This window comes from Oxyura jamaicensis, chromosome 14 (assembly GCF_011077185.1).
Source record: "Oxyura jamaicensis isolate SHBP4307 breed ruddy duck chromosome 14, BPBGC_Ojam_1.0, whole genome shotgun sequence".
Taxonomy (NCBI): domain Eukaryota; kingdom Metazoa; phylum Chordata; class Aves; order Anseriformes; family Anatidae; genus Oxyura; species Oxyura jamaicensis.
Genome location: NC_048906.1, coordinates 11517998 through 11540955, shown reverse-complemented (window position 1 = coordinate 11540955; position 22958 = coordinate 11517998). Strand labels below are relative to the sequence as shown.

Here is a 22958-nt window from a genome sequence, read left to right as displayed (position 1 = left end):
CATCAATGGGCACTCGCCTGCCACCAACATTGGCAGCCTTGGGTGAAGTTAGGCCTTAACGCGAGACATTGACGGCATACGAGACAAGTATGTAGTAGCGTAGGTGAATATTTTAGTCACTTGTGTTTTTCTGACTTGTGTTTCTGTTTTATCTTGCAGATTTTGGATCTTTGTTTGACTTGGAAAATGATCTTCCTGATGAGCTGATCCCCAATGGCGAGTTGGGCCTTTTAAATAGCAGTGGGAACCTCGTTCCAGATGCGGCTTCCAAACACAAGCAACTTTCCGAACTTCTGAGGGGAGGCAGCGGCTCTTCCTTAAACCCAGGAATTGGAAATGTGAACTCAAATAGCCCTGTCCAGCAGGGAGTTGGTAGTCAAGTTCAAGGGCAGCCGAACAGTGCTAATATCGGTAATCTGGGTGCTATGGGTAAGAGCCCTTTGAACCAGGGAGACTCGTCTGCTTCAGGCCTGGCAAAGCAAGTAGCCAGCACCTCTGGACCTACCACACCTGCATCACAAACACTGAACTCTCAAGCACAAAAACAAGTGGGGATGGTGACGAGCAGCCCTGCAACATCACAGACTGGACCTGGAATATGTATGAATACTAATTTCAGTCAGACACACCAGAGCCTTCTCAACAGTAATTCTGGTCACAGTTTAATGAATCAGCCTCAGCAAGGACAAGGGCAGGTAATGAATGGATCTCTTGGGGCAGCTGGAAGAGGAAGGGGAGCAGGAATGCAATATTCTGCCCCTGCCATGCAGGGGAATGCAGGCAGTGTGCTGGCAGAGACTTTAACCCAAGTATCTCCACAGATGGCTGGTCACACCGGACTGAACACAGCACAGACAGGAGCAATGACAAAAGTATGTATATATGCTTTAGTGTATCCGATTTATTGCACTTGTGAGCTTCTTGTTTTCCAAATACCTGTGTGGAAAAAGGAAAAAATGAATGGAGGTTTTTTTTTTTTTCTGCAACAGAACTAAAGAATGTCCTTTCTTGAGCCTGTAGCTACCGGTTTCAGTCAGCAGTGATACCATGAAAGGCATATAGTTGAAGCAGTATTTCTCATGGGATCAGAAATGAAAGCACTTGTTTAAAAAAGTGGTACTTCGCGCTGTATCTTAGGCTGAATTAGAAAACAGGAGCTTAAACCTGCGAGAAGAAAACATTACTTCTGTGCAGGATCTCATTTTATCTGCCAGGCAGCAGTATCTTTATTTAAAGCAACGTGAAATCTGTTAGAGCTCTAAGTTTGAGGGGGCAGAGGTACCGCAGCTGGTTCTCTGGTCAAGGACCACTATCAACAGCTGTGCAGTGACTTACTTTTTTTTTTTCAAATAGAGAAGCACTGAGCTGAAAACATTAAATTTCACATGGATTGCCAAGCCAGTGCAAAATTTGCAAAAGGGAAGGTGGTAGCTGGGCAAGAAGTAATTCAGGGGCTGTTACAGATTGGGGCAGGGAGTATATATACCTGGAAGTATCTATCTCTGTCTTGGGACACTGCTCTGAGCCCTGCTTGACAGAGTCATTGCTTTTTAGCTCTTGACTTGCCTGGTATAAGCACAGAGAAATTACTAGAGAAGGAACTTGCTGCTCCTCCTGTCTCGGCTGGGAAGCAGTGCACCTCATCTCGTTTGTGTTGCTTTGGTGTTTGTTCCTTCCTGATAGCGAAACCACTCTATTCTGGTATACAGAAGAGAATTCCATCTCCACTTGTTTTATCTATCCACACACCGCTAGTCGTTATCGTTGTAATTTATTAACACAAGAGTCTTAATGGATGTGTTCAGAATTCTGGAAAAAAAAATCATTGCCTGACAAAGGCAAGCCCATGTGCTCTCCTGAAATGTTGCCATCATTATGGAGTACTGCACTGTTCATTTGGGTTTTGAAAATAAAAATACAAAAAACACCCAGTTGGCACTGAAAGGGATCCCGTTGCTTAAGGAAGAGATGCTTGTGCTCTAGGTAATGGTCATACCATGTAAAAGTGAGCGCACCTGTCTCTAGTATCCAGATGGGTTAAATTTGCCATGTGGAGGGATTGGTATGCACAGAAAGGAAGAAGTTTCCCATTTGTTTATTTTTTATTTGTAATCTGGGGAAAGAGTGGCAAATTCTGATGACCTGGCGTAGCTTATTTCTATACATTTATGGATATCCAACTTCAGGAGTAGGTTTTCCCTAGCCACTGCACAGTTACGTCGTGAAACTACTGTTTTTTTTGGTGTGAACTAATTTAAGTAGAATACCCCCAAGCAAAGGGAATTGCCTAAGGTCTTACCTGGCTGTATGTGTATGGCTCTGCTGGGAGAGGTTCTGTGATGTCTTGGTTTCTTTTAAGCAACCCCAGCCCTGGTAAGGAATAGGCCAGAACAAATTGCATTTTTCAAGGATTTCAGTCTTAGCCTGAAGCTGGCTGCAAGTGGGATTCACCAGCTGAGGAAGATGGTCTGGGTGTTTTCAGCGTGATTTGGGTTCAAGCAGTAAAGCTAACTTGTGCGTGGATTATGTTGGAAAAGAGTTGTGGAAGTACCCCTGTTAACGCACGTCAGTAGTTCTTCCTTGTACGCAGCGCTGTGCTCAGCACTGGTGATGCATTTCCAAAAGGTTACAGCAAAATTAGTGCTTTCAGGAGGCCTTAGAAGCAGAATTGTTTGGAGAAACTGAAAAGGTACGACTACTTAATAACAGAGCATAAGTGATAAAACAGCGCTTCTGCGAAAGTGCTAGCACTTAAGAAAAAAACAATTTTAAAACCTTGGCAAACTTGAAAAAATAGCAGACCTGGTGTTTTTCCAGACCTCCATCTCTTGCCAAGCGTTGCATTTTTATAAAAGCTTTACTTTATTTACCTCTTAATTTTCTTTTGGTAAGAGAGCAAGCGAATAAGATGTTTTACACAAATATTTCATGTTTCCATTTCGGAATGATTGGTTTGCTTCATGAATTTTCTTCTTCTTGACAAGCAGAAGTGTTCTTCCTCTTCTCATCGGTGTTTGAGGACAGGCATCCTGTTTGGTCTCTTCCTGTCCCCCAGTCTGTTGTCCTGATAGGCTCATCGATGGTGCTCGTGGTAGCTTTTTTCGTTTATTGGTGCTCCCGCTGTGATGAAGGCTTTCAAGAAAAGTAAATATTTTGGTGGGTTTGTCTGTTGTTCTGAAACTGAAATTTCTGCTGAAGGAGAATGTGGGTTAGTTTTCTTTTCACCTGTTCCCTGATGTTTACCACTTAATGTGCACACTGTAAAAAGATTTGGAGAGTAGCAATTAAAATGGTGAGGCAGCTGATTTGCCTAACTGGAGTAAACTGTTTAAAATGTAGCTGCCGTATGCTGGAAGAACTGCATCAAGGCAGGAAACAAATTCTCTAGCTGGTAACTATAGCAATGTATCTTAAGGGAAGGAGGTGGGAAATACGAATGCAGATATATTTTTTTTTTTTAAAAAAAAGTCTTAAACTAAGATTTTCTCATTATGTGTAAGTGATGTGCATCCCTGATTGATTTCTTTTATTTCCAGTCCAGTTGTTCTATTTCAGGATTTTCAGCATCCTGATAGCTAGGTAATTTTGCAGCCCCTCCGCTCAGTTTACTTTTTTTAACCCACTGACAAAGGTCTAAGCGTGTGCAGATGGAGGGCACGAGAGCTCTCTTACGGATCTGCGGTGTCTCTGGAAATCCCCGTGGTCAGAACTGTCTCCATGCAGGTTCCTGGAGCTGCGCAGGCTGTGCCCGGGCTGCTCTGCCGTGCCCCGATGTTCCCGGGGCAGTCGGGGGGGAGCTGCTGGACCGTCGGAACTTGCCTGACCCTGACCCGCTGAGTCTGTTGTAGGTGGATTAGCATTGTGCTCACTTTGCAGTGTTCGTTTGAGGTGGGTTTGTTTTACCAGGGGTCGTTCGTGCTTCCTCGGTCACGGTGGATGCTTCAAGTAAGGCTTGCAAGCCTGTTTTCCTTAGCTCAGCACGTTTACGTGCAGTGCGTAGCAGTCCCGTGACCCTGCCTAGTTCGGGACCAGGGCTGCTGGTTGAGACCTCGCTTCCGTGGTGGTTTGTTCTAACCCTTTTTTAGTAAGTGACTAATCAAGGAAAGTCCGTTGTGTAAGTCTTGGCTTTTTCTATTTTTCCTCCTTGTGTTATATTTGTATAAAAATATACCAATTATACCAATTCTTTCCAAGAATTTATACCAATTCTCCCTAGCAAGAGGGATTTTAAAAAAAAAGAACCCTATCTTTTCACCTGCTCTCAGAAGTAACTGGGGGTCACTTCACCTGGAGCATCTTAAGCCAATACTGTTCCTTTTAAGCTGGATCTGTCGTTTTAAGGCAGCTCTTGACAATGAGAAGCAGGCCAGAAACTCATGGTAACTCAAACTCATGATGCACGTGCTTGCATAAGCTGAAGGTGGCAGATAAAACTTTAACCAAATGAAATGGAATGAAAAAATAGCCGAGTCTCCACATCAGAAGGCTGTGAGGTGCTGGCATCAGGGCTAACACTTCTCCATCAGCAGGGAGAGATTAAAGCAAAACGCTTCTTCAGTCTATAGAGACCTGAGCAAGGGATTTCTCATATTTCATCTGATCCTCCAGAAGCAGCAACCTGTCAATACAAGTAAAACGATAGCTATTGAAGTCATAGTCATGTTTTCTTGGGGGTCCGTAGCATGTTCTTGATAGCCTAGAATATTTTTGGAAATAGGGAACGGAGTAGGCACTGAAAAGATTTTTGTGAATGGAAGATACAGCAGCTTACTACAGCAAGGATTTGAATTCTTCACTGGCCATGACTGTGCTATTTGCATTTTCAGGTTTGTGTCGAGTGCCTGCCTTGTGATTTTGACCTGTCTTGAGTTATTCTGGAAACCTCTGAGGAAACCTTTTTTTATGCTACAGTTTCTCTCTCTTCTCAGTTCACTGCCAGGCTCCTCTCCTGAAACAATTTTGCTTGTAACTTTGGGATTTTGGCCCTGTTTTCTCAGGCAATGAATGCCACAAAGATAGTTTTCATTTGGGTTGAAGTTCTTCAAGAGAATGGATTCAAAGAGCAGAAGGATTCTTCTTTGAACAAGTATCACGTGGTAGGGGTAGAGGAATGGGTTGTCTTGTCGCAGTGACTCCTAACAGGGGTAGAATTGCCCCTTTTTGTTGTAATTTGTTTTCTGTAAAGTCCATTAGGTCCAGAAAATATGTTCAAACCATCTAGAAAATCTTCCTAAATTAGGGTTGTTTCAAAAGATTGAAGGATGTCGGATCTGGAACATCTTAAGGGGTAGCAAAGCTAACAGATGGCTTATTGCTTCCATAGAAATGAGCACTTCGTTGCAAGCATGTTCTGTGCCTAATGCTCTTCTGTTGCTGTGAGAGTTCATCTTTCCCAAATGAGGGAGATGAGGCCTCCATGTAGTTTGTTGTGGCTGGCAGCTAGAGCTTGAAGTTGTGTTTCTGGAGGTTAGATGGTGCATAGTCTCTCGCTGAGATGCGTTCCCTTCTTCCTAATACTGCTATCCAAGCCTGTGGAAAATCAGAAAAGAACTTCAGAAAGTTTCTATTTTTTCTGTATAGTTCTCAAATCTCCTTTCTGCACTCTGGTAAGAGTTTTTGCCAGTGATTCACCTAATTGCTGCTTTAGCTCTTTCCATTAAGAAGCAGTACAGTCCCATTGAGGTGTTTTCAATTTCATATGTTTCTGAGACGTAATGCCTCTCTACAGTTCTGTGAAAGGAATCACCTTTTCTTCAGTAAGTTCAGAGCTGTCTCGCTCAAATAAGGGTATGCAGGTACCCAACAGCAAAAACACTCTGAAGCTGCGCGTGCCTGATCTGCGGAAGCCACTGCGTTAAACCTGAAACTAAAGCTTGTCTGGGAGCTCCTTTCAATGTGTTTGTCTTTATAGGACTACTAAACCTACCTCGAGATTAGTTTCCTTTCTGAAAGATGCAGTTTAGTCAAACATTATTGGGCTCTATATGGGCAATAAATGGAAATAATTGTTTGGTCAGATCTTAGGCTGAAGTTATAAAGACGTCAGTCAGGAGAAAATGGTTGGTTATTTTTATACCTAGTTACGAGGATTCCAGCATTAGTGGTTTTCAGTAAAATGTCTTTTTGAGGTTGTAGCTTTTAGGTAACCTCGTTATACGTATTGTGAAAATTCTGAAGGAAAATATTTGTGCTGATATAAGCTGGAACCTGCATGGCAAGCAGGAAGTGAGAGAAATGGTGATCTGGTTGGCAGGTCTTCCAGCGCAGTATTTCAGGAAGTGATTAGTAGCAGTGCTTTTAGATACAGAGGTCAAAGTGTGCACAAGAGATGTGTTTGCCCTACTTGTGTATAATGTGCTTGACCCACGCACACACCTTTTCCTGGAAGTTGGTACCACTAACAGATTTGACACCAAAATCTTACGGGTTCAAAATGTCACCATCTGTGCGAAAAATAGATGTTAATGTGCTGGGTTTCTCTGTAATCTCATCTATTAACTGTATATTAGCGTGATTACTTTGAACAGTTTGTGTTTTTAACTTTATTTCAGTCAAAATAGCCACATGGCAGTGCAAGTTGCAGTAGGAGAAGTTTAAGATTAAAGAGGAGGAGGAATTCTTACAGAAGTGACGTTCAGAAAACAGTAAAATCCTTGTTTATGTCTGTCAAGAGAATAACCAGTTGTCTCGCTTCCTGTTGTTAATCTAAGAACTAGATTCTGTCACTTGCTGTTCCAGTGCTGGGTGGAGGTGTATGCATGTGCCTTGAACACCAGATCCATGGCGTTGCTCCCCATGACTGTTTGCTCGGTGACGTTTCGGTGTTGGATACTAACTGTCAGGAAACGTAGCAAGATAGTGACTGACTCTGAAGAGCAAGGATTGTGATACAAGGCTTCTCCTGCGGATGTAGTTGTGGCGGTTGAGTCTGTGTTTTGAGGAATCTGTAGTAAGGAGAACTTGTGATGGGGAAAAAAAATAAAGCAGGCTATTTAAACAGGTTACTCAGCTGATATTGCTGAGTACCGGATCTAGATACGCTTGCTGATTGTGAATTAAGTCAGCTGAAGATGTTCTCGTTCCGTTGCAGTTCTGTTTGTTTTAGCAAACTGCTGGTGCTGTTTGTTTCTCTGGTGAGACTCAATCTGTCTGGATCTGCCTGAATTGTTTTAACGTGACTTGTGTGTAATTTGCTGCTTATCCTCTAAGTTGTCCAGAGTCGGCTGCCAAGCTGACCGCCTCTTAGCCAGCCATGCCTCTGGCAAGCTCAGAAAGCCAGCCCAAATCATGTTCCACCTACTGCTGCTTCCCAGTTTCTGTGGACTCTTCATCAAGTTACAGACTCGACCATTTCCTTGGTTCCCTGGTCACCAACTTTATCACCAAAACAGCATTTTTGTTGAGAAGAGACAAGTGCTTTTATAATAATAAACAGAAATAGGATATAAATACATAGAAACACGTAGCAGCAAAACTCACTGACTTGTAGTAAAATTAAAATCTCTGTAACACAGTTTTGTTTTGAAACATGACCATGTAAAGTGGTACTTCACAGATGACTTGACTTTTGATACACCAAAGAGTGACTTAAAAAGCTCTCCTACCACAGCTATTCCTCCTGGCACCTGAAATTGTTTCCTATTTCTAGTACCTGAGTTACATTTCAGTTGCAGTTGTGCAATGTCATTGAAGATCTCTGAAGCGATAGTCACTTGGCTTCTGTCCCCTGCATGTGTTCATGCAGGTACCTGTGTTCAGCCTGACTGCTGCTGCAAGTCAAAAGAATTTGCGAAAGAGAGCAGTCAGCCTTCGCAGGGGAAAACCACAGCTTCATTTCCTCTCCTTCTGCTTCCAGCTCGGGTAGTTAAAAAACCAGGGTTGGTAAACCTGCTCTGGCGTATTGTCCAGCTGAGGGAAGCGCAGTACGGTATCTTTTCAGAGCGGAGTTGTGTCGTTATCTTCTAGTGCAGTAACACAGCCATTAAGGATTTTGTCACCAACTCTCCCTCATGTTAGTGTCTCGTAATCCTTCAATTCTTGTTGTTGGAATAGGGTTTATTTCTTAGGAGTTCACATGAGAGAAGGTTTTGTAAGTCAAGAGATCCCCCAGTTCTTACGGAAGCCACAGGTTAAAAGCTGGTGTTGTTTCAAAAAGTTTATTAAAATGCTAGATTAAAATGTTACTTATAAAATAAACTTCCTTATTATTGATTTCTTTCTCATTTTTGGTCTGTTTTCACATATCTTCCTGCTGCTGTTCATCATGTGTTTTTTCTAATATACAGGTGAAAATATCCCTAAGAGAGGAAGACCTGCCTGTTTAAATATTGATGTTAAATGTGGTGGTTACAAAACGCCTGGTTATCTCATTCAGATGGGAATGTCTTTTTTGTAGTGGTCCTACTAGGGCCCAGTGGTACAAGGAGATCCTACTGGGCAGGAGCATTTCCAGTGACAAGACTTTTTAAGAGATCTAAAATCCTTTTCCGTAGTTAATAATACGCTTCGTCGTGCCTGACAGGGAGCTGTGATGACGTGGTGAATCACGTAGCTGGAAGTCCGTACAGAAACGTGTCAGAACAGCCCGTGTTACGGTCTGAAAACGAAATGCTGGTGGCCTGTTTTCTTAGAAAAAAGGCAACGCAAGGAACTTTGAAAATTCCGCATGGCATGGTGCGCTCCGTCAGCCTGCCTAAGAGGCCGATCAGGAGTAAGAAACGGAGGCGGTTCCCCTTGCTGCTCCCCCTGAGAGCACGTCCAAAGTGCGGACGGGACGGCTTCCACTGCTGGACAAGAAATGACATTTCTTTTGAGAGTTTGATGTTGGCATTGTGAAATCTCCTCACTTAGCTAGCGGGGCTGGATTCAGTACAAGCCCAAGTCTACTTCATAGTGGGCAGGCTATTTTTTTATAAGGTAAACTTGTAAACCAGAAGAGGTGTTTGAATACACACAGTCTCCCATTTCTCAATTAAAATCCTCAGCTCTTTACTGACACAATTGCTGGTTACAGCGCAGGGCTGAGTATAAATAATGGCAAAATATAATAGCATTTTCCTTCCTCCTTGTGAATGCTCATGTTCTGAGGAAATACCTGCTGTTTTGTGTTTGGAAGCCTAATTTCATTAGTGTCTGGCGTTGGTGGATGGTTTGCCTGCTGTAGATTTGTCCATGGGCCACGAATCGCACGTGCTCGTTCCTCCCCTCCCCACCTTTCCCTTCTTGCCTCTGCAGCAGAGAATGATTACTGGAGAAGTTGCTGCGACCGGGGAGGGAAGTGGCATGCCAAGCTTGTTTGCCTTGTAAGTGCTCCCGTGGAATCCAAGTAATGGGTTTGACTTCAAGACCAGGAATAGTTTGTGGAATTGAGATTTAGATGGACGAGGAATTCTGATGGTGTGTTCTCTTGGCTGTTTTTTTGGCCTCCTGACACTACAGGGGCTCCCTGTGGGTAGCATCTGGGAGGTGAGTTGTTCTGTGGCCTACAGGTGCTCGGGCCCCACAGTGCCAGGCTCAACGCCTATTTTTTGTTTCTTTTTTACGCGTATGTACCTGCTTTAGCTTAGCAAATTAGAAGCATGCTGCGCCATAAAAGGAACTTGTGAGGGTCTTTGTTTTAGCATGTATCATAATGAAAATAAGGCATGTTAAGTGTAAGAGGTCCTCGCCAAGAAGGTCTGTGCAAAAAAGACTTCTAGAGGAGAGTGTAAATAGGTTGCTTGGCCTCCCCCAAGAAACGCTGCTGGCTTGGGGCAGGCAGGAAGTTTTTGTTCTCTCAGAACGGCTGCAGCATGAGGTTACCTGTCTGTGTCAGATCCTTTCCGAAACGGGTTTTACGAGCAAACAAACGGGAACGCATGCCCTTTGATGCTCCTGGCAATTTGGGTAAATAAAATAACCCTCTTTAAGACGGGAGGATCTTTGTCCCCTGGAAGTGGAGGGCTCAGACCGCGATGAGCCTGACACACGGGATTTCACTCCCGAACCGTGCGTGTAAGCTGCGCGCTGCGGCGGATCGGTCGGGCAGGATCCCTTCCGCAGCGTGTTGCTGCGCAGCTCCGGCTGGAAAACGCCGCCACGGGTGACACCGGGGAGCCATGCATGTGCAGGACAGGTTGGTTCTCACCGTTCAGCTCACACGTGTGTCCTAAAGGTGGCCGTCGGATCCTGCCTGCCTTTAAAACCTATTGAGAAGCCTCGGTAGCTTCACGTAAGTCCTCAGGGAAGAATATTTCTACAGAAAGGCTGGAGATTGCAGGGTGGCTCTTCATGCCAGTGTGGTGTTTCAAAATAAACGCATTTGGATCTTAAAACTACTACTTAAAAATTATTTCAGCAGTATAAAATATTTATAGTTATGTTTCTCTCGAGTTACTGTTAATGTCACACTATGATATTTGTGCTAAGTGGTTGTTTTGAGTAAACTATATTGACTTTTTTATGTGTTTATGGTAACTTACAGCGTAAACTTACTTCTTGCCTGTTCTGATTTCCTTTTTCCTCTGGTTGTGGAATGAAATACAATAATTAGCTATGAGTTGTAGAAATGCCATTTTTCCCTTAGTGTGACCACTCATCCGTTAGGATTCGTGTTTGCCAAGGCGAGTACGTGCTCTAAGGAAAGGAAACTGAAACTGCTGTAAGGAAAGGAAGCTGAATGCCCTCTTCAGGGTGTTTTGGAGGCACCTTTCCCAGTGCTGTTGCTCTGTAGAGCTGCTGCTGCCTCTTCCCTATATAATACGGGGAAGAATAATGGAATATCCTGTCGCACAAGTTGCCCGGTAACACATCTTCAGACGGCTTCTTGGTGATAAATGTGAAAAAAATCCATCTTAAATATTGCTACTGCTTTTCTTACCAAAACAGTTGATTACACTGAATTTCAAATACTGAATTTGTGAAGCTCGAATCACGCATTCAGAAAGCCGTTCTGCTTGGTGCTGCGGGCTGCGCTCTGGAAGCCACAGGGAGTGGAGGGGACCTTTGGGTTGTCACAGCGTTCTGCTTCGATGTCACTCTGGATGTGCTGCAGGAAACCTGGTGTCTCTTCTGTTGTTAACTCAGAAAGATTCTGGCCTGCAAATATTCTCTCAGGTGTTCCTGTGGGTGTGGCTTAGTTGAATTTCAGTCCTTCAAAATCCTGTTTTAAATGTTGAGTAACTTTATCTGAGGAAAAAAGAAGACTTGATGCAACAAACCTTTGAAACCTCTTTGGCTACTGCTTTCGATGTGGGTCTGGTTAACTTTCTGATCCTCATGTAGTAAGAAAACTTCTGAAGAAAGCCACTTTTTCTGCTTGGCAATTGTAAAAGCTCTTGAGGCAGTTCAAATACATTGATCACTCATGGCTATACGTATTAAAGGTTTGATTTGTTTCATTTGCAGAGGTTTCTCTGCAAAGTAAGATGTACAGCAGTGATGCCCTGTGACACAAAAGCGTTGATTCTTCCAGTGGTATATTCCATTTTATCAGCACTCAGGCTTGTGCTGGCCTTCCCCAAAAGAAGTTTGGAGATACTTTCCTTACGTGCAAGCATGTGATTTTTTTTTTTTCCTGAGATAGGATAATTTCTAGTTAAATGTATTACAATTTTCTTACTGCATAGACAGTCATTTGTAAAGAACATTTTTTTCTGACCTTTGCATTTTAGTGACAATTCAGAACTATTTGTACATACTTTAAAGAGATTTTTTGCTGCCTTGGAATATGTAAATTTGTCTTTGACCTCCTGAAAAAATCTCGGAAGAGGTTTTCAAGTGTTACTACAAGCGGTAATAAAACACCTGGCTTCGTCTTAATGGGATTTTTAAGATTTTATTTCTAGCTTCACTAAATCTTTCATCCTGTAATAAAGGGTGAAGTAAATTACAATTATTCCTGGGTCTGAGTATTTTTCTTTGAGTTACTTTGCTACTGAAGAGCAAGATGCTCTAGAACCTTCACAGACCTATTTCAATAGGCTTTTTTTGTAACAGCAGCTAGCGTAAAGACTAGGAGAGCGGAGACTTTCAGTGCGAGGTGAGCTTCCTCTGCACCCTGCTAGCCAGAAACCAGATCATGATTTAATTCCCAAAATTGGTTCTTGAAAAGTTGCACGCACACCTTTTTTTTTTTTTTTTTTTCCTGTTTTAGGCAGCCCTGTTGTTAACTGCCTGTAGCAGTGAATATTTCCAAAGTGGTATTTTTGTCAAGCTGCCAGATGGGTTTAGGTGAGGAGCTCTCACCTAAATTTAGATAATAGGATGGCCACTGTTCTTGCACTTAAATTCAATTCTTTTTTTTTTTTTTTTTGTAATGCCATTGGCCCTCTGCCATAAAATGATTAATCTTTTCCTTGCTTCTCCATCTGTCCCTCTGGCATTTACATTCCAAGCACCATGGTGACTTTTCTTTTGGAACACACTACTATAGGATGAAATAGCAATTAGCAGAGGCTTACGTCTTTTTTTTGTCAGTAAACAGATACAAGAGGATGCCAAAGTAGTAAAGAAAGCCTGTCTTTCCCACTTAGCAATTGAACATAAATTCCCAACGGACCTCTCTTTTACACTTCTCCGAGAGCCTTAATCAGCTAGGTGGACCTTGCTTCGTGTTAGAGATTTGTGCTTCATACCGGAGGGCGATAAGAGTCCAAAGTGCGAAGTCCTCGGCGCGTGGACGGCTGCCCTTGCCCTGGGCGCGTAGGCAGAGCAGCCAAGGAGGGATCGGCGCTGGGAGGCTGCTGCCAGCTCCCCGGAGCTCTGGGACGTGCACGGGCTGAAGGCGCCTGGGAGCCGGCCGTGGGGCCAGAAGGCAGAAACGCACCGTTCTGTCCTCCCTCGCTGGTGCTTCCTGGCCGTGTCGGAAGCAGCTGGTGTCCATCAGTTGGGTTTCCTGACGTTCCTCCATTACAGCAGATCTGCTCCAGCACTCCCAGTGCTTTGTGTAACTGTAATCGATGATTTGGGAGCGTCTGAGACACCTGAATGCTCCATTTCCTTACCTTGAGAGAAGGATAAGGAAGTTCACAAGAAAGCTTACTTATTAGAAAGCTTACTCTAACTTATTTGAATGATTGAAACAAAGCAAGGTGACGCAGCCTTTGGTAGCAAGAGCACATCCATGGGTGGGAAGGGAGAAGGGGGACAAAATGCTGAGCTTTGTAACCAATTTGCATGTTGAAAGCCCAGATTTGGAGTAGATTTAGTAATCTGATGACAGAGGGATTGAAGACTCAGCCCAGTAACAGTGTTAAGTGTCAGCTTTGGTGAGGCCCACGGAAGAGAGCGGAGGGTGCGTGGGACTGCGTGACTTGGTGTCAGCAAGAGCAGGAGTTCTGGATCATCCCTGTCCCCTGCTGACTGATGGTAGCAGTAGCTTGAAGGCACGAGCAGTAGACTGTTTTTCTATATGACATGATTCTGGGCATGCCAAACCCAAAGGACAAGTCTTGGATCTGTTGGGTCATAATGGGAAGTGCAGAATTTCCATTCCATGCCAGTTGTTTCTCTTTTTAAAAATAAAAATAAAAATCATGTCACTTACCTACTGGTGAGATAATAGGGGATTTTGCATGAAGCACGAGTAGCAATGGCTCTAGAAGGGTTGGATTATTTTCTTCAGGCTGTTCATGCGCAGTGCACAGGTGCTCAGTCAACCGAAGGCTCTCGATAACGGTATGACCTTAAAGTTGTAGTTCAAACATTCAGAAAACTGAATCATAGTTCATAGGTAGCTTTTGCAAGGTGGAAATAGTTATCTGTTCAGCATTCGGCCTACTACTTATCAGCAGGTTCTTGCAGTGATAAGCAGGAGAAAGCAAGGGGAACATCCTCGCAGATGGAGGAGACGTAGAAGAGAGCAGTGGTGAGTGGCGGAGCTCTCAGCGGCGCAGATCTTGCTGCTGAACAGCCAAGCTCTGGTGCGTGCAGCTCTTCAACACTGCTGGTAGTTTGTGGCTCTCTGTCCCTTTATCAAACCAGATCACATCTGGGATGCCGCTGGTCTCTTGTCTTTCCTTAATTTTGACGTGCAGGTTCTGTTCTCAGAGCTGGCAATTAAATGATTAATCTGGGGCGTAGAGTTCACATCAATTTTAGCTTTTCTATCATAGACTAGATCCAGAATAATATAAGGATGGCGGTAGCTCACTAAAATGCTGTCTTTGTCTTCCTGTTTGGTGAGATGAGGAGGAAGAGGAGCAGTTAGAGGCTGTCCCCTCGCTGTCTCTCCACCACCAAGCAGCCGGGCCTAGGAGCAGCGTCCCTACACTGCCGCGCTTTGTGGCCGTCTGCCCCGCGGGTCTTGTGAACGCTTCCCGTGCTGCTTTAGCTCCCTGCCGCGTCCTCAGATAATCTTTCCGATGTGCTGACAGGACAAAACCGGCAATAATGGGGGCTCATTCAGAGCCCTGGAGACGCTGCCTGTCTGCGGCCGAGCACAATGGGAAATGGCAGAGTCCTTTGTGCCTCTGCTTCACGGCGATGTTCATCGGAGAGTCATCATTTACCTGTCCTTCTATCTGCTCAGCAGTCTTAGAACTTAATTATCTGTGAGGCCTTCACAAAAACGAGTCAAGTTGGCTGGTGAATTCCGAAGTGGTCAGAGAAGAATTGATCTGGGGAAGGGAGGAGTGAGCCTGCAGTCCCCGGCAGCCTGAGGACCCCCACTCGCCGCTGCCCTGTGCTGAGCAGAGCCATCGGCCGGAGCCGCGCTCTAACAGGGCCTTGCGGGGGCTGCCTGTGGGTTTTGGCTTCTGGTCCGCACCTCTGGGCTTTGGTGCTCTTCCCTGAGGCCGCTCAGCGGGCTTGGCAGCGTGGTCCATCTATTGCATCATTTTTGCTTCCCAAGATAAGTTGTTCTCACCTTTTTGTGTTGTCTCTAGCCAAGAGAACTTTTCATTCGCTACCAGTAGGTTCCATTTTATGAAGGGCTAAGCGTACAAGAACGAGTGACGCAAGGTCAACCTCATAGGCCATGCAGCTTTTGTGAATTAATTCCTGTTTAGAAGTAGAAGTACACTCTTATTTAAAGAAAAGGTAAATATAAACTTAAGAATTTCAATGGCACTTGGGCACTTGGATTTTTTATTTTTGGTTTAAGCTGTAAAACATCAGATCTTAAACTGTTGTGAAGTTTTTGCTAGGTAGCAGATTTTTGCGTTGTCACCTTTCTATTCCCAGAAGTGGTGCTTTAGGATCATTTCAGTGCTTGCCATAATAAGCTAAACAAATTAATAAGTTTAAATAATAAGCTAAGGAAATTAGGCTATTAGATTGCAATTAGACTACATATCGTAGCTGGGCCTATTAGTCCTTTGAACAGTTCGAGGCCTTTCTGAATCCTGTCATTTTCACACATCGTTCATGAAGAACTAATGCAGCATGATTGTCATCATTACAGTAACATTCACATCAAGCCAGAAGCAAGAAGATGTCGCTTTCCGCTTACCCGGTCATCTTTCCAGACCTCCTGTTGTCATACGAAGAACTCAGATTTGTCGTTCAATCACTTTGCAGATTCACAATTTCGAAGACAGTCCAGCCAGGCTTGTCTAGCTTACTTCCTTTCTTTCTAGGACTGTTTTCGAGATATAAATTATGTAGATACAGAATTGAGTAGTAACGATAACTTTTATTTTTAGCTTACAGGACTGAATCATAATCAGATTACTTCAGCCAAGTGTATTTTCCCCTGAACCCCTGTTGCTTTGGTTCTCCTATCAACCTTTCAATGTCAGGCTGGTCCTAATTTATGTGGTTCTGTTTGTTTGTTTTTCAATACGAGGCCAGAAAAACCTTTTTCCATTTTTGTGCAGAAGAGTCAGTCATTCAAAACTTGCTGAAAATCAACATTTAACTTGGAGGCTTTTTAAACTGATCTGGTAGGACCAACTAATTCAAAAAAAAAAAAAAAAAAAAGGAAAAAAAAAGGCATAGCTTAAACTTTTTTTAACTTTACATAGGCAGCAGTGTTACAGAATAGAAAAGGAGGAGCATTGTCAGAGGTAGGTGCTGCTCCTTGGCGTGTTTTTGTGCCTGCAGATGAGGACAGCTTTCTCTCTTGCAAGAAAACTAATAGCAGCTTCAGTCTGTCCTGCCAGACCTATTATTAAGTCTGGAAACCCTGGTGTGAAAGATGGGTTAAGGGTGACAGAGGAGAGTGTAGTTTCCCAAAGGAAAAAGAGTAGCAAGGAGCAGAAATATACATACATATGTATATATGTGTGTGTATATATATGTATGTAAGTATATACACGTCTGTGATTTATGACAGCATTACTGGAGGGGAGGTTTAAGAAGTGCATTTTGAACAGTGAGCAGTGAATGGTTTTTGCAGCATGTTGTATTGGTGGCATGTCTTGGGAGCCTCGGAGGAATCAGTGGTAATGAAGTAACTGCCTGAAAGAGAACTGGCTGTAATGGCAGAGGTGAAGGGATAGTTAATAAAAACTTGGAGTAGGAGGAAAGGACAGGGTTTATTAATGGCCCAGGCACTTAGTGTACAAAGGGAGTAGCTCCTTGATGCGGGTTAGAGGAAGAAACACTGTGGTGTGTCAGCAGTAGTACAGAAGGGAGGAAGAAAGTAAGCTTTAAAAGGAGATACGGCATGGTATTAAGATGCAGTCTGGTCCTGACTTACCTTTGAATTAGATTCCTGAACACACACTTCTGTCACATCAGATCTGAGTTACACCACAGAATGAAGTACATGGATTTGGTCGCAGACTCGATGTATAGTATCTATGAAACTCCAGGAACTGGAGGAAACTGAATTGCTGTTCTGCTCTGAAAATAACTGGAAAGCAAAACAAAGGGAAGTACCTCCTACACCTGCTGCCCAAAGCATTGTGGTGTGAGGCTTCTCGTCTTGTCCAAGTCAGCTAAACACAGGCTTTTAATTCTTTCAGCTTGGACGTTTGTAAATTTCTTGTCTTGTGAGAGGAGAGTGAAATGCTCTTATCTTCCTATCCATTTCAGCAACAGATTCCAGTATCTTAGAGAGTTGCCATAGTGATGAAAAAAGGGGAAGGAGAATCTGCTTGTGTTTCTGGGATAGCGGAATTATCAAACGAAATGCATCTCCTGCCTTAGAGGAGAGTTTGGCCTGTTTCTGAGAAGGACTGGCTTAGAGTAGAAGTAACTGAAGACGACCTTTGTTGTGCTCACTGCTCCTTCAGGCACTTCTAACCCTGACTCGTGGGTTGTGCTGGTGTGCTCCGAATCTGCCCCAGTGCAGCTGCAGGAACGGCGAGCGGAAGGCGTGGAGCTGGCCACAAAGCCCTGCTTGCTCTGCTTCGTCACGAGCCGCTGCAGTCGTGGCCACAGAGAACCGAGTGAGAAGTGCGAGCTGAAAGAATGCAGGAAGAGGAGGAGAAAACAGGAGCTGCTGGAGGTTGGGCTGGGATCCCCGGAGGAAGGGGACGCAAAAAGGAAGGCTTTCTGAGCGTCTGCCTGCCCCGCCTGCCCCCTCATTTCACACAGGAAAGAACCTGGGGGCCTGAGAGGGAGCCGCAGCGCCGGGGCGTTCTGACTCGTTCGCTTTGGAGCCGCTGGTTTCAGTTTGCGGAATGAATAAGTGCTGTAAAATCTTTACCGTGCCCAAGCATACGATTGCGTTCACCAGTTGTCTTGAAGATTTCAACCAGTGCTGGTTCAGATCAACTTCTTATGGAAGGGCACCTGATCCAAATATTCTTATAATTAAGAAATTCTTATAATTAAGAAATGCCAGCTGATGCCTTATGTGCTTGGGCATGTTTTCGGCGGGGCACGCAGAGGATGTGATCCTGCCTCTCCTCCCACCTCCTCTTGTTGCTGTCGTGACCCGCGCCACACTGCCAGGGCTCCGCGTGCCGATGCTGGTGGGCACCAAAACTCCTCCGTCTTCCTAGCCAGATCTGAGGACTTGTAAATGGGTTCGTTAGAGCACCTGTTGTACTGGTTGTGCACTGCGAGTCTCGGGAATGCTAGTCCTGCTGATAAGCATAACTGCTCTGAGGCAAGAGAGATTTAAAACAAAAATTACAGCTGCTGAGACTACAAGCATTGTGAGTTTTAGTAAACATCTCTTGTGTGTGCTCCCTCCCGATCTTTGTCTCTGTCTTTACTTCGTGGGTTGCCACATAAGAGAGAAATCTTTCTACTTCTTGAGATACATTTTTTTCTAGTTGTTTGAAGTTGTTGTGTTTTTTTTGAAGTCTTTGGCATTTTGGTTCAGTGGCAGTAATTTACGAAAACAAAGCTAAGTTTAAAGGACGTGTAACGTTTTAGGATGTTATCAAAGTATGTGCTTTTTTTTTTTAAAGTTGTGGGCTGGCGTAACTGTAGCCATGGGTTCCCTTCCTTGTGGCAGAGTGCGGGTGTAAAGGAGTGCGAGTTCTCAGGTGGAAGCTGGTCTGCTTCCAGCTCGAGTTCAGAGAGCAGCAAAGCATTTCTTAAAATTTTGATCGGGTGTCTGTCACTTAACGATCACCTAGAAAGGCAATTATTATCCTCATCATATGAAGCACTCCGTTTGGATGACTTGAAAGGTTGCTTTGTTGCTGTTGGGCTGAGTTCTGAAATGTTTCACAACAAGATCCATTGAAAAGTAAATATTAAAAAACGATGAGGCAAGGATGTGCTGGTGCCTGGTCAGATTGCTGTTTCTTGGAGCTTTTGGCATAGTCTGAGTGGTTTAGAGTTGTGGCAAGCTTAAAATGAATGTTTTGTTACGTCTTTTGAGACTGAAATATTTGTACAATATTTCATTTTTAAAAGTGTTTAAAACCCCTTTAAAAACTTGTTAATCTCATGATAATGAAATGAGGTAAATAATACCTCTTCTTTCGGAGCAAGAACTGAAATTCGGTGTGCAGCTTGCGTAACATTCCCTTTCCCTCGAAAAGCAAACAACCAAACAAAACCAGAGCGAGCTCTTCCCTCTCTGCAGATTCAGGTGTTTGGATCCAGGCGGAACGTGCGCAGCAGGGCAGGGGCGCGGTGGCAGCAGGCTTCTCGCCCCGTGGTGGCGGCGGCTGTAGGGCTCGTGGGAAGCCCCAGCAGAGCAGTGCTTGCCAGCGTGGGCAAGACATCGCTCAGCACAAAGCAAGCAAACCTGCAAGCACGCTCACAGAAGAACGGAAGGGCCAAGCGCTGCAGGCAGATGAGGCTTGTGTCTGGGGATGCAGGCGAGGAGGAGCCAGCCCAGCCCGCTCTTGTTTCTGCTCCTGGCCCCGGAGAGGTTTGAGGTCATCAGCTACTCGCTCGGACACACGTCTAGTTTCAGAAACCTTCTTCACCCTTCAAAAGGAATCTGGTAGACTGTCACGGGGCGCAGGAATAGCGCTGGATACTGCATGATCCTTTCTCATAGGTTGAAATAGTGGACTAGGAGGAGTGGGTGAGTTTATTAAATACTTTGCTGTTCTTCAGAGAAAGCCTGCCAAAGTCTGTGTTGTAATGAATAAATAAATAAGTTTAAGTGTCTCTGAACGTACAGTGGTGTGTTACCAGCACGGATTGCTTGAGGTTGTGTGGACCTAAAGTTCGGGTTATACTTCAGGCCGTTTTGACTTACGTCTAGTTTGCAAGTACTGAAAGGAAAACCATTTATATAGAAAGTGGAAAATACTGTATGGGCTTTTCATATGTCAGAATGTTAGCGCTTTTTTGGGGAAATACTGCCTTAGGAATGCTTTCTGTGCAGCATTTTATTGCTGGCTGTACCTCTTTTTTTCGTGTTTGTGTATGTCATGCTTTGTAGTATTTTCAGTGTAAGAGTTGAGCTAGATATTGCAAAGTCTGTATGGAAACAAACCATCCAGGGTCTTGAACATTGCAGATGGAAGCTGATCCAGTGCTTCAGTTCTCAGGACGCTGTATCTTTTTGGCAGTAGGACCATTTCAGTAAAAACAGCTCCTCAAAAAGAAAAGAGAAATCCTCTTCTTAAAGGCTTTTTAAGTTATTTGCATGTATACTGCCATTTTCCATCCGATCCATGCATCTCTTCCAGCCTTTGGAATTACAGCACACCTTGTGGGAGCACGCTGCACACATTTCTAGGCCTCTCCAGAAACAATGGAAAATTTAGGACTTGGCCTGGGCTCGAAACCCCGAGTCTGGTCCCGGGGTGAGCAGTTCGGGTGGCCCAGGGAAGCCGGCCTGGCAGCTGGCCGGTGTCCAAGGGCTCACCTGGGAAGCCAGCAGGGTGCTTTCCTTAGGAGCTCTTACAGAACAAAGCAGAAGTCCAGAAAGTAGAAATTCTTGAAATCTGCATGGTGTAACATTACCTGTTACCACTCTTCTAAGCTTTTGGTCCTGTTAAGCAATTGGGGTTTTTTGGTCATGTAAGCTATTGGCATTGCTCAGCTCTGCTCTGGAGCACAGCAAATAAATGATAACCTCTTACGCTGCGAAGTAACAGCTCTTTTAAAGTGAGTGGGTGTAGGAGCAGATCCTTCTGTAAGGATAAAACATTTCTGTGTGGTGGAAACAGGCCTGGATCTGGTGGCGGTGGCTCTGCCGCTGAAGGGAGGTGGGTGCCGCCTGAGACCCAGGGCAAAGTGCACGGCCGAGCCCGGCGGTGTGTGCTGGACTCTGCCCCGGTGTGGCAGACAGCTCCTAACCCGCTCCTTCAGTGGGGAAAAAGCTGCCGCATGTCCGGGAACAGTCTGCCCCCCCCCAAATTCCTGCTGGGAACGGCAGCGAAACCAGCAGGGCGGTGGGCAGCTGGGGTGTTGTGCAAGGGAGGGCTGCGGAGGTCAAAGGAAGGGGAAAATAGGATTTAATATTTCACACAAAAGCTCACTCAGTGCTTCAGTTGATATTCTGACGGGTGATAAAGTCATCTAGAATTCCTCCCAGCATGGGGGGAAAAGAGCACAAACATGATTATCCACTCCACTTTTCTGTGTTGCCTTCGTTTGAGGGATGGGGGTTTCATAGCCTTAGCTGTCCTCTTTGACAGAAGTAAATTCCCGTTAATACGTCTTTTCGGAGCCTTTTGTCCAGTGTAATATTAACCAGTTCAACTAATAGGGATTTCACCACTTCTCTTGTGAGGCTGTTCTTCAGGCAGAATGGCTCCTTGGGATGGACGGTGTTCTTCCTAATTCAGCAGGGATTGTATTTCTGCTTTCTGTTCTCAAGGAGTTTGGGGGTGTAATTTGTCAAGGATGTTGGCTTTAGACTGATGTCATTTTGTTCAGACGTTTTTTCTCAAGTACCAAAACAAGCAGATAAGCATTTGCTCTCTGTTTCCCTTTCCTTCCCATCTGGTCTATGTACGAAGTCATACTTCGTGCACAGAATGCGCAAAGTGCATTTGAGGCTTGTGTGGTTTTCAAAAGTTTTTACAGAATTGGAAAAAGTAATTTTTTTCTTGATGCAGATTAGGAAGGATAATCTTATTTTCTACTTTGCATTTGCACAGTGATGTTAAAGTAAAATTGCAAGACTTGGAAATACACAGGAGCTGCATGAAGCCTAATATTAACATTTTTTATGATTTGATTAAAGTGAAATTGAGAATCTAACATGGAACAACTTAAACTGCAATTTGGGCTCTGTGAATGCAAAGATGGATACTTGACATTGTTTGGTTTTGTTTTGTTTGTATTTTTTTTTTTTTTCTAATGTCCCTTTAGACTCTGTAAAGTTACAATTCCATTCATTCTTTTCCAGATGGGAATGACAGGTAACACTAGTCCCTTTGGGCAACCTTTCAGTCAAACTGGAGGGCAGCAGATGGGAGCTACAGGAGTAAATCCTCAGTTACCAACCAAGCCAGGCATGGCGAACAGTTTGTCTGCCTTCCCTGCTGACATCAAGAGTACTCCGGTCACCAGTGTGCCCAATATGGTGAGTTGTATCTTATTGTTTCCTTGGGTGGTTGGGTATTGATCGTGCATTCTGAATTCATGGGTTGAATGGTTTCTGCAGCGTTACTGGACTTTGGCAATGTCATTTAAACATCAGAGATGCCCCAGAGTTCTTCACTGCTCTGTGGAGCATGTGGGAAGTTTGTGTGCGTTTCTATTCAGTAATTTAACTTCCAAAGCAAGCAATACGTTTTGTTACAAGATCGTATTACATCCTTTCATTTTGTCTGGGACATTTGGTTCCAAACCAGATGAAGATGTTTTCTCTGCAAGTGCTGCTTGTAAGTTTAAATGCCTAAATCAATTAGAATTTGTGTTGGATACACCATAAACTTCCATGAAAGCTAAATAGTGCCTTTCATATCCTTTGAATCTAATATAGTAAGCACACCACATGCTTTTCAGTTGATATTGTGCATAACTTGCAGCTCGCAAGCTTATGAGGATATTCTTATTAGGATATCTTGCCCAAGTTTGTAGTATTCTGTTTACTAGAGTTTTCTTTATAAAACGAAATATTCCCATTTGTCTCAGTATGTCTGTGTATTAATCAAACCGCTTGTGTCGTTTCTATGGGAACTCCAGCTTGTTGCATTTTATATTCTTATACATGATAGCAGTTACTATAGAAACTTGTAAAACCTTCCATAAGATGCAAATTGCTTATTTTTTAATTTAACTTGAAAACCAGCTAGTTTTTGGCACAAGCTCTGCTTGTTCTTCTATCAGTGAGTTTGCTACCTGCCTATAGCTAATAAGGCTATTTAGGAGAAGGAATGGGATGTGATAAACTTCCTCTTTTTTCCTGATTTTTAGAGGAGCACTTCCTAATTTTCCTTCAGTTGCACTGTAAAATCTTTGTCTAACATCATCTGTAATTTACTGCTAGCAATTATGGAAAGGAGCTGGCAACTAGAATGGAGACTGTGTTCAGAATACCACTTGCACTCATGCAGAATGTTTGTAGAAGACAAATTGCTGCATGACTCTTCTAATTTTAATTTTAAAATATTTTAAGTTTGGTTCAGGTGTAAAGCAAATGAATTATCTCATGATTCTGCAGAGAAGCTGAAAATATGCCCAAAGTATTTATCTTAGTGATCGGATGATGCTGA

At 43.9% G+C, this 22958-nt stretch overlaps 1 protein-coding gene across 5 annotated transcripts in view; it reads left to right on the top strand.

Moving 5' to 3' along the window:
• The first annotated feature begins 282 nt into the window (after positions 1-282).
• CREBBP (CREB binding protein) overlaps positions 283-22958 on the top strand; it is a 79390-nt gene continuing 56714 nt past the window's right edge. For 4 of the 5 annotated variants that reach the window (XM_035339458.1, XM_035339455.1, XM_035339460.1 and 1 more), the window contains exons 1-2: positions 283-872; positions 21647-21823. In XM_035339458.1, coding sequence (XP_035195349.1) covers positions 426-872; positions 21647-21823 — 624 coding nt within the window. In that variant the 5' untranslated portion in view covers positions 283-425. The remainder of the gene's footprint in view (positions 873-21646; positions 21824-22958) is intronic. The other variant, XM_035339459.1, reaches the window with a different exon arrangement.